The 12,491-nt window shown below is 31.7% G+C and overlaps 1 protein-coding gene across 1 annotated transcript; it reads right to left on the bottom strand.

Annotated features, from left to right (window-relative positions):
- Positions 1–3,124: 3,124 nt before the first annotated feature.
- Positions 3,125–3,505, bottom strand: LOC143590497 (uncharacterized). Its single transcript, XM_077070958.1, has one exon. The coding sequence runs from the start codon at positions 3,503–3,505 to the stop codon at positions 3,125–3,127; it is 381 nt and encodes a 126-aa protein (XP_076927073.1).
- Positions 3,506–12,491: the final 8,986 nt, after the last annotated feature.

The following is a 12,491-nucleotide window of genomic DNA, read 5'->3' as shown; positions in this document are numbered from 1 at the left end:
TAAAGCCCAGTTAATTAAGAAAACAAATATTTATTTTTAGTTTGGTATTTTCTTTTTCACTGTAATAAACGAAAGAATACTAATCCCTAGTAATTTAATGAATATTTTATCTTTTTACTAAAAAAAACTAATTTAACCATTTAAGCTAAAATTAACATTGTAAACTTGTTCACTTTATTAATTTTTTTGTTACAATATAGAATAAGATACTATACACTAAATTAAAAATAGATAATTTAATTTAGTCTTTATTTTATAAAATAAACTAATAATTTATCCATCTACTCTGTTATTATATTTCTTAAAAAAAGAAAAGCCAAATTAAATTGTTAGTGATTATTATTTAATTAGTTTATTACAGTTTAGATGTTAGAATAAGAAATTTTATACCAAACTAAAAATAAAAGTTTGTTTTCTTAATAGCCGGCTGCATCCATATATAAAACATAACACTAAAAACTTTTTAAAACAAAATAAAAAAGAAGTGTTAGATTTATATTTTAGAGAATAAATAATAAATAATGAGAATTAAGTTTATCTGATTAATATAAGAGAAAGACAAACAAATTTTAAAAAAATACCACTTTGGTAAATACTTTTCAAACTACACTAAATTGGTAAATAATTTTTTCCAGCTACATTAGTATGGTAAAAAAACTCATAAAAAATAACATGTGCAACATTTTAATTATTTAACATGTCTATCAAACTTACCATTAACAAGTCTCTTCTTAGGGAACTAAACTCTTTACCTCTAACAGATTCAGAGATAACATCATAATGGAATTTTTAAAAGGCTACCAAATAACCCATAAGACTAGCTTGTTATAAACTTTACCAAGTGAGATTAAACATTTAGAGCCAATACTTAATATATATTTAATAAACGAGCTTTAAGCCGAGATTTATATATAGAACTTAATTAAAATTTTGAAATTCTCAACTTTATATTTCATATAGCATAGTGTATAATTTAAAGCTAATATTATATATATATATATATATTTATACACACTAGTTTTTGTCTCCAGTATTACGGGGGCTGTTTTACATTATTCGTTTTTAATATTTATATACTTTTTTGGAGTTTAACTTTATTTATTGTAAGGAAATTAATAATATACTTAGAGTTTGATGATAAAAGAGTTTTACAAATAACTAAGATGTTATAACCCGATTTAAAACTTATCTGGGTTTGGTGAGACCCAAGACCCGCTTATTTCTTTACTATAAAATTGTTTCTTAATTATAAATAATATCTTTTAAAAAAATCATATAATAATTTTTAGTATATCCTTATTTTATAGGATCTTCACATCAATAATTTGGTGAGATTGTTTTTAATTTAATGGGATGTTATAACCCGTTTAAGGAATATCTGGGTTTGGTAAGACCCATACCCATGAATTCGGGTCAAATTCATGAGAAGCTTCTATTTAAAAATCAAGCAATCTGGTGGCTTCCATAAAAATAGGAAGCAACCACATCGCGACACGTATATTTTTATATTTTCACACACACACACACACACACACACACACACACACATATATAGCAAGGTTAAAATAAAAAGACAATCTTTTATAAAAAGTGTAGGAAACAATATTGACCATTGTATTAAATATGACACATAGGGATAGGATTGTCAAGATTGAAAATTTTTAATTTATGAATTATAATCTTTCTTAATGGAAATTCCTATTTTTAGACAATTATTAAGCACAATTTAATTAAAAATTATAATTCTTTTTATATTGCTCTATCTCAACAATTTGTTTTTCCACTTTTTCACTATCTCAGTTTTCTTCAAAACTTCATCGATTTGCTTGTCTTTAAAACAATATAATAAAACACAATCCACCGATTATTTACAACACATCGTAAAAAAATAACAATATCCATTTCTAGAGGTGATTGGATATACTATTAAATGGAGAGTGTTTTTTGAAAAAAATAGTTTTTAAATAGGAACTTGTTTTCGTTGAAAATGTTCTTGGTAAAAAGAATAGAAAAAAGTTGTTCAGTGTGTTTTTCTGGTAATTTTGCTAGCTAGTGTGTTTTATGTTATGAGATTTTTAATAATTCAATAAGGTTTCTGTATAGTGTGTATTCATGTTAGTGTGTTAATTATTGGTGTTCATAATGTAGTTCATGGATGTTCTAAAATTTTGGATGAAAATATGATAATTAAAGTTTTAATAAATATTTCCATATATAATAAAACTCATGAGTCGATTATGCCCTTTAACACATCTTTCTTGGCCTTTAAAATAAAACACACCTTCAATTATCTTAACTTTCCATCTTAACCATTGATTGCTAAGATCCAACGCTCCAGATTTCTTCCTACACTTTTTAGACATTCTTAACTTTTTGGAATAACCTCACCATACATATATATATATATAGTTATAATCAAATAATATATATCAACTTATATATAAAGTTTATAGTAACTTCAGCATTTAAATTAATATAAATAATAAATAATATACAAGATAGAATAGACACTATAAGTTACTTTATCGGGTGTTCTAAGGACACCCATCATTTTTTCTAAAAAAAACCCTTATACGTCTCGAATAGGGCTATACGGAGTGTATTAGGTCCCCAATACATCCCATATAGAGTTATACGAGAACCCAATACGCTCCTTATAGCCTTATATAGGACGTGTAGGAGAGTGTTTGGGTGTCCTAGTAGGACCTTTACTTTATAGACAAGCACTTCATTTCTACATAAGTGTATTTTATAAAATAATAAAACACAAAATGACCATATGTATATACCAGAGTGCTACTTTAATGCAAACTTATCAACTATTTCCTACCTAAAATACCCTTACAAAACCCAAATCTAGAAAATCATCTTCTCAAAAGAGAAAATTATAAACCAAAACAGAAACCTTTGCATTATATGCAATCACCTTACATGAAGAAAACGAGGAAACCAATAAGAATATGCAATTGTTACCAAGCATACAAGGCTGATACATTATTTTCTTTTCAAAATAAAAGTTCTACCTTATCTATATCAAAATCATTAGGAAAGAAAAGGGAAAACAAAAATACATGAAACATGAACATATATATGATGTAAATCATTTGTATATGTAATTACCAATTTACCACCATCCATAAACAGCATGGGTGTACTTATCTTTAATCCACCTGAAACTCTTTCTAAAAGACCCTTTGACTCTCCCTTCAACAGAGTAGACTTTATAGCTAGCAACTCTCTTCTTTCTCTGGAACTTAGGATCATTAAAACTCCATGACTTTGTAGTTGACTTTTGTTTCTTGAAGTCAACATCTCTAACAGTGCCTGCAACAACAAGATCCATGTTGGTGTTTGGTGGTTGACCATATGAAACACTATAAGACCTGAAGTTATAAGGTGGGTTGGTTTCAAAGTTGGATCTTGTTCCACTATAGTATCTCTCTATTTGCATATCTCCAGCATCACTATAGCTGTAATGTCTTGATCTTGATCTGTAGTCGCCCATGGAGGTTAGGTGCCTGACAGAATGGGATTTGGTGGGAGTTTGAGTTTTGATGTGTTTTTGGGTTTGAAATTGATATTTGAAGAATCCAGGGTCTCTTGTTTTTTTTTCTGAATGGTTCTACCAAAATATAAAATAATTAAAAACAAATGAACACAATATGCTGGACCCGTCAATTGACAGTCTTGTCTTATTGGGAGAGATGTATTTTCCGCGTCAGCGACATGTTTTATTATTATTGTTATTGTTATTAGTAGCACTATTAGAGATAATCCTATTAGTTGAAGGTTTAATCATTGAGCTCAACTAATTAAAATAAGGGGTTTTCTAGGGACACCTCTTCTCTAACCATACGCCTTGTATAAGACTATACGAGAGACCTATACGCCCCTTATAGTCCTATATGGGGCATATAGAGCCCCGTATTATCCTATATGAGAGTATATAGGGGGTGTTTTGGGGTGTCCTTAAAATAACCAAACCGCAAAAGCCAATAAAAAACTTAATTATTACCATCCAATCTAATATTTTTATATCGTAAATATATTTAATTGAGAATATACTTACAAATATTATCTATATAAATGCCTATCAAAAAACCATATGTGTTAATTTATGGTTGCTTCCTACACTCTTTCAAGACATCATATTGCTTGATTTGTGATTTGAAGCTTCTCATACGTTTAACCCGAATTCGCGAGAATGTCTCTCTAAACCCCGATAGTCCTTAAATAAGTTATAACATCTTATATATTTGTGAAACTCTTTCATAATCAAACAATAATTTTCGCATGTCATGAGTCTCACCAAACCCGGATAGCCCTTAAACATGTTATAACAATTAACATCTAATTTATTTGTGAAATAACTCTTAATCATCAAACAATAATTTTCGCGTGTCATGGGTCTCACCAATCACGGATAGCCTTTAAACGGGTTATAAAATCTTATTTATTTGTGAAACTCTTTCATTATTAAACCTTAATTTACTTCTCTACTCTATATATTCTCCATCGCCGATCTATCCTCTCAATCACCAGTTAACTTCCTATTACAACCCACCATCGTCAACCTCCCTTTTTATTCAACAACCACCATTTTCACCTATATCAACCATCCTTTTTTCATAAGAAAATTTTTTTTGTTTATGTTTATTCAATTAAAAAAGTCAACATGTTCGTGGTCGTTTGTGTCCGTCCATTAAAAATCAAAAAAACCTACACATTTCAATTGAAAGAGCCCAAACATTAAAAAATATATAATGAACGTAACAAACTAATATATGCGTACTAAATCAAAACAAAATTATGTTAAAAATAAACAAATCATTACAATATATAAAATATGAAAACGATTAAAAACAAAAACTTATATAAACCACCATAACACGGGGGACTCAAATTAGTAAAATATGTATTTGGGTCGTATATAGTTAGAGCATTCCCGATAGGTCCTTTAAAATCTATGAGTTTGAACTCTATTTTTAGAGAGAGAAAATACTACTGTTTATTAGTAACTTTAGAGGAACACTGTTTATAATTCTATAAATTTTTAATATTTGTTAAAAATAGTTGTGAGTGAAGAAGATGAAAAGACAATGATAAATATATAAAAAATATTTTTTTAATTGAAAAAGTGAAAGAAAATGTAATGACTTTTAGTGTAATTTTGTAACATCCTACTTTTAATAATAATAAATAAAATAATTTCGTTTACTTAATGTTGTGTTATTGTTTAGTTAATTTAAAAAAAAATAATAGAGTGCGGCCTTGGACAATAAAAGACGGAATAAGAGATGGTGATGGGCCATAGGTCCATGGTCTTATGGGTATATAAACACCCTTAAACCATCCTAAAACCCTAAAACCCTCATTCCACCACCATTGCCTCCTTATACACTCAAAATACACACTCTCACACACACACAAACACTCATATCTCGTTTCGGCTCATATTCGAATCCGAACCAAGAAGAGTTTGTTTTATATCTTTGTCAAGCAACATGAAACATGTCTAGATTCACATGTTGAGTCAGCCCGAAATAAGAAGTGACCCAAAAAGGTATGTTTTAAGTCAAATGTCAAGTTTTTAAAGTCGGTTTGCCGTATGATTTGATAGTAAGGCAAATCGGGCCTTATTATGTAAGAAAATTGTAAACCTGAACGTACACAAGTTGTTTGGAATGAAACGAAACAAACGAGTGATGTTTGGACTGTGTTAGAGTGAGAAAATGAAGTTGTTATGGCCTGGAACTCGTTTTATCAGTAAAACGGGCATGGAGGCATGGAAGGAAGTGATCAGAATGGGAATACACGAAAAACAATTTTTGAATCGAGTTATGGAGAAACACGATTCGTTTGGAAAAGAATCGAATCGAATTTAAAAGAATCGAATCGAATTAAAGCGAATCGAATTGCAACGAGTCGAATAGAATCAAATTGAAACTCGATTCAAATGGAATTAAAACTCGATTCTAATGGTTCAGAAACTCGATTCGAATGTAATAAAGACTCGATTCGAATGGTTTAGAAACTCTATTCGATTGGATTAGACTTGACTCGGTTAAATCTCAGCTAGGGGCTCTGCCCTTTGGACCCTGCTAGGGGCTGCCGCCCCTAGAAGTCCCCTGCCAAGGATTTTATTCGATTGGATTAGACTTGACTTAGCTAAATCCCAGCCAGGGGTTCTGCCCTTTGGACCCTGCTAGGGGCTGCCACCCCTAGAAGCCTGCTGCAAGGGACGCTGCCCCCGGACCCCCGTTAGCTAGGGGTTTCACTAACCTAGAATTATGATATAGTTAGAGGTAGTTAATTAATTACTTATAATTATTACATAGTTAGCCGTGCACAACTAAGGATGAGTATTATAGTTAACTCAGAAAGGAACATGACACATGTGAGTTTCTAGCCCTTTTCTCTGTTATGTTTTGGGGCTGTGTGCATACTCCTACGTTGTTAGTTAATATACTTACTTTAAGTAGTAAGTGTATGCTATATGATTGTTTAATGAATGATACAGATAATGTTAAAATTATGTGTGTAATTATATGAATGATATTATGAAGAAATTTATGTATGAATGTATGGTTGAATGAAAATAAATGACCCGACCCTTATAATATCTGAGAGGATATGGACCAGACCATTATAATATACGAGAGAGACCATACCCTTATAATATTTGAGAGGATATGGACCAAAACCTTATAATATATGAGAGAGACCAGACCCTTATAATATCTGAGAGGATACATACACAACCCATAAAATATATGAGAGAGACCAGACCCTTATAATATCTAAGAGGATAGTGATCAGACCCTTATAATATGTATGAGGTTATAGGGCGGAAGACTATTTAAAACGTAGAGATAGTTTTGTATGATATCTGTTAATAAAAAGAAAGAATGAAAGTTTGAAAGAGAGAACGAACGAATGTATGTATGAAATAAAGATAAACAAGTGAAGTGAGTAATATGTGTCTTCGGATACGTAAGTATAAGAATGTAATTTATGTTGCCTGATTAACTAGAACTCACTCATCGTAACTGACTTTTAGTATGCACGCATGCAAATAGGCTAAGACAACTAGTTTGAATGAAGAGACATGATGTGTTGTAATACACACGGTTTTCTTGCTAGTTTCTATGGCGTTTTGCTCTTAAACGTTAACGAATATAATTTGTTTTTGCATGAATTTAAATGTTTGTGTATGTGTAGATCCCATGTTGAAGAGAGAGAGAGAGAGAGAGAGAGAGAAAACCAATCAAATGTAGAAAGAATTAGCTAAAACGGAGATCGGGTGAAGCCGGTACGTACAAACGAAGTTTAAACGAGTCGAAAATCAAAAAACCAGCCAAATGACATGGCCACGCCACGTGACCACCAAGTACTAGGCGGCCGCGCGGCGTGGCCATGTCATTTGGCTGGTTTTTTGATTTTCGACTCGTTTAAACATCGTTTGTGCGTACCGGCTTCACCCAATCCCCGTTTTAGCTGATTCTTTTTAAATTTGATTCATTTTCTTGCTCTCTTCAACATGGGACCTATCCATACACAAACATGTAAATTCACGCAAAAACAAATGATATTCGTTAACGTTTAAGCGCAAAACGACATAGAAACTAGCAAGAAAAACCGTGTGTTTTACAACACATCAAACATTCCCACACTTAAACCTTTTTCGTCCCTGAAAAAGAAGTATGCACATGATCATAACCGATAGACAGTAGTAACTCAACACTTGATTTTTTTTCAATATTCAAAAACATTATCAAAACATTTACCGCGATTGCCAGTGTATTGGTCCACTTTAAACCCATGCCCTTTCCGTACGCAATGAGACAAATAACATGTGACGGTTTTTAAGTTTATATGAACTAGTGGATGCCAAGATTAATAAATATATATATTTTTTTCTTTTGCTCGGTTTTACCGACCCGGAACCACCCCAAGTTGACTTAAACCTCATATCTAACTAAATAAAACAAAATATAACATTTAAGCAAAACTGAGACGATCAAGGATATTGTTTATCCACCTAAGTTTAAGCACTAAGGGCTACTAGGCACCCACTTATATACTTGATTAAGTGCAATTAAGAACTAACTAGCTAGTGTTCCCCACTACATGGCATACCCCCGTTATCAAGTAACACCCTAGGACCATCACCATCGGTGAGTATACATGAATTCATCTGTGGGTTTACACATGACGTGAACCTTGTGGTCCGTTTCTTAATGTAAATAGGACGCGAGTAAGGAGACCTCATTAGGCTAACAACGTGGTTTTATCTAGTAAGTAGTGTAATTTGTACTTTAATGCACATTTGATCAAGTTTTATGACTTATGATTCGGCAATAAATTGCGGGTTTGCGAATTTTAGCTTATTTAAATATTCACAAATCCAATTAGGAGATGTGAATACCCAGATGAAATACCGTATACCAACCCATGGTCGTCGAATCCTGGAGCATCCTATCAATACAAGAATTAAGGTTATAAAACAATACACCTATGAAGTGTCTACCACTAAAACTAGAATTAAGGTTGTCGAACTCACACCGGTCATCATCCGTGACTTGATATTGTAATACTTTACGTATCACTTCGATATCCACAACAATATTCTTATCTTGTATTCTAGCTTCTATGTGCTTTTTCATTGGAATATGCTTGGTCGTATTCCAGAAAGGCCTGATAATGCTTAAGTGAACTAGAAGATCAGATAAGATAGCGTAATGTATCCATGAGCTTTTGAGAAAAGTAATCATGCTCCCAAACATAGCGCATCCAAAGAAATATTCGATCAAGAATGCATATATGTTATGTTTTGGATCATACGATAACTATACCACTTGTGCTTGTTAAGATCGGTATCACTACACGCAGATAAAGTTCAATTTTTCAAAATAAAAGATAAAATAAGTTGAAACTGTATAGGGCCTTAACCTCTAGTTCGATACATGACTTTCACACGTTTGTGCTTATAGTATACGCGAAGAAGGTTCAAGACTTGTATGAAACACCAAAAAAAATAAAGCAGAATACTTAGATCTTAACTCTCAGATCGGTATTACTACACGCCGAGAGGATCCAAGACATAAGCAAAAATAAAGAAAAAAATAAGCTGAATTTCTTTTCCAAATAAGAATTAAAATAAATTTAATTTCTTTGCAAAATTAACACATGCACGCACACAAATATTTTAAACATTTTGATACTTAAAACAAACATTAACTATGCTTCAAGATGTTAATCCACTAGATTCGGTTAGTTTTTGTGTTTATATCACATAATTTTCCTTACTTGTTTTTTTAAGGCCTACCAATACACTGATACATTTAAGCACTCAGCCTTATTTGCTTACTTTTTTTACTAGATTTAGAACCAGATGATCAATGTACTATCATCTTCCCTTTTTACTTCAAAAACTCATTTTAAACATATTTGAATGTTTTTGGCATTTACAAAATTTATATGGTTTTGGCCATTTCAAATATTATAATGTTTTTGGATTATCCATGAAATATCTCCCCCTAAAACCAAAAACCAATTTGAAAAGACAACATATTTTAAATAAACAAACTTGACTGTTTGATGTGGTCTACTGACATTTATGTATTTTAGATCACTTTAATCAAAATGGCGGCCTCATTTACAAGAATAGATATTTTGTAATATATAATGGATATGAAAAGCAAACCGTAATGAGCTCCATTAAAATTTCCTTTGTATGCCTCGACCTTCATTGATTTAAGAGTGTTTAGTACAACCATGCTCTAATGATAGACATTATGAATTTTGGAGCCCCTGCACACACAGTTTAAGGAAACAACGAAATCCAAGCCTCATTGGTCTTGGAATTTGGCATTTTAAAAAATCACAACATTTTCGGAATCTTCAGACATATTCGTTAAATAATAAATCTTGTTGTCTGAACTTCCAAAATTGATATTTAGAACCGTTGAATTTTCTAAACTTTCAGATTTTACAAATATGACATTGTTATCCGAACTTTCAGAACATGACTGTTTTTCAACAAATACTTGTTTGGATTTAACATATGAGTCAATTTTCTTAATGATCCAATGATATAACTTTGATTTGGATCTTTTCACATAAAATTTCAAACTTTCAAATCTTTTTTCATCACAATCTTTCAAATCAACAGCCTCAACAACGTTTTATTTCCCCGAAACAGTTTTAATAGTATCATCTTTTATTTTGAAAGTTTGTTTCGGGGGAATCTATTGAATAATAGATTTGACGTTTGAGCTCGTATTTTTAGATTTTGAATTTTGAAATTTTGTTTTTCAATTTTAAGAACATTTTGGTTGTTTTTAGATGTAACAACATCTAATTTTGGATTGTAACCAAACTTAAGACTATTCTTAGAACAAGAAGGTTCCTCAGTTTGTTTACCTTTGTCTTTTGAACAAAGAAATCCTTATTGGATTGATTTCGATATTGGATTTCTTTTTTTTCTCGGATGTCGTACCATGAACGAATTCAACCTTATTAACTAATGTTTGGTGATTGGCCACAACCCAATTACCATGGTCATGCTTATACCCCACACCATGATCATTAGATCCATAAACAACTTCCACGTTACCTCATATTTAATAGTCGGGTTGGGAATAATATTGTCCAGGACAAAAGATGCTGCTTTGTAATTGTTAAGCTTTAAATCCACTCTTTAGTCTCAGTTTTAACAGTTTGTAGTTCTTGTTTAAGTGCAACATTTTCGTCAATGTGTCTGTTTATGGCAATTTGTTTCTCATTGGCAGTATACTTTAACATCAAAATTTTTTCTCATCTTTTTCAAAGTGCCTTTCGCATTTTTGAAGTTTATCATAAGCTTTCTTAACACGTTTAAGATCATTTAGTAAAGAGTCGGTGTGAGTTCTTAACATTTTGTACTCAACATATTTTTCTAAACAATCTTTATAATGTAACTCGCATTTTTCACATGATTTTACGTTTTAAATGTTTACCGAATCATGATTAGACTCTGTTTTGATTTTAACTTGATAATGAGCAAAAGGTTCAGGGTGTACCTTAAATAACTTGACCTCTTCGACTTTCATAGTCGGGATGTATGAACTTTCTAGTTTTAATTGATTGAGAATTGGTTCAGTTCCCTTAGCTTCAACAACAACTTCCTTAGCTTTATCTTCAACTTTCATCTTCTTGAACTCCAACTTGAGATTATCATTAGAAAATTGAAACACTGATTCCAAAAACATTTCTTCATCATATTCTGAATCACCATCATCATTGAACTTTGGAGTGTTTTCAATTTCGGGCAATGACGGTTCTTCAATTTTTACACTCTTTTCAGCAATTTTATCAATCATTTCAAACTTTTCAGATTTGCCAATTAGAACATCAATCCCATCATCAAACTTCATAACCTTTTCACAATCTTTAAATAATCATGAATCTGTTCTGGTTTCATAACAAAATGAGCACACTTTACCGAACTTTCACAAACATAAACTTTACAATTCTTTTGGAGAGACATTCACGATCCTTTATCTTCTCGATGAATTGAGAGAGATTGTACGTGTTAGGTTCTGATTTTTTTGACATAATGAATATACCCCCAAACTTCAGGTGAAGTGTCAACGAGTGTATCAGCCAACCTACCAATGTATTCAAACTCACGTCTTTCAATTATGTTATGTTTTATTTCACTCACAAGCTTGCAACATCATTTGATCAGGCGATCAAATGATTCTCCAGTCATCATCTCAAAATCATCAACTTCTTTCTTCAAAACTTGCCCTCTGTTTCTTCTCAATGTAGCTTCAACAATAAACAAACTCAAAAATTCCGTTTTGAAAATTTTCAGGCTTTTGTGTTCCCAATGTATTTGTTCTAGCGTATGTCCTTAGCAGCGTATAAGTCCTCAACAGCGTATAAGTCCAACGTATAAGTCCAAAATACTTATTTGGGCATATAAGTGTTTATCCGGGCGTGTAAGTGCTAATCTGTGCGTATAAGTGCTTATCCGGGCGTATATGTACATATCCAGGTGTATAAGTACTTATCCAATCGTATATGTCTAAACAGCCAAAAAAATATTAACGTTTTTTGATGTTTGAACTATCAAACGAGCTCGAATTCACACGAAATTTTCCAGAAATGTTCCCAACATAACAACGAATATTTTGGTGCAATCGGATTTTGATTTTGAAACGAGTTAATTATTCGCGTTTTTAACGATTTTTGACGTTTAAGCTAGTAAACGAACTTGAAAACCAACGAAACTTTCCATACTTGGTCTATAAACAAAAACGACCTAAATCTGAGCTTTTGGATATGTTTTGACTATAAAAAATCTTAAACAAACTTTTAACGAATTGAGAAATATATCGAATCTTGACGTGAAACGAGTGTGTCTTGTCTTTTCTTCCGATATCGAGCACCGGTCTACTATATAACGCGATGTTTAGAAAACATTGTGAGATAAATACACACAA

The sequence above is a fragment of the Bidens hawaiensis genome, unplaced genomic scaffold (genome assembly GCF_021521415.1).
Source record: "Bidens hawaiensis isolate Kalapana, Puna unplaced genomic scaffold, B.hawaiensis_p1.1 tig00001647_1, whole genome shotgun sequence".
NCBI classification, from domain to species: Eukaryota; Viridiplantae; Streptophyta; class Magnoliopsida; order Asterales; family Asteraceae; genus Bidens; species Bidens hawaiensis.
Note: the sequence above shows the minus strand (reverse complement) of the source record. Positions and strands in the feature narration are given on the sequence as shown.

Coding starts and splice junctions, on each gene's coding strand:
- LOC143590497 (XM_077070958.1), bottom strand. CDS start 3,505: ATGGGCGACTACAGATCAAGATCAAGACATTACAGCTATAGTGATGCT.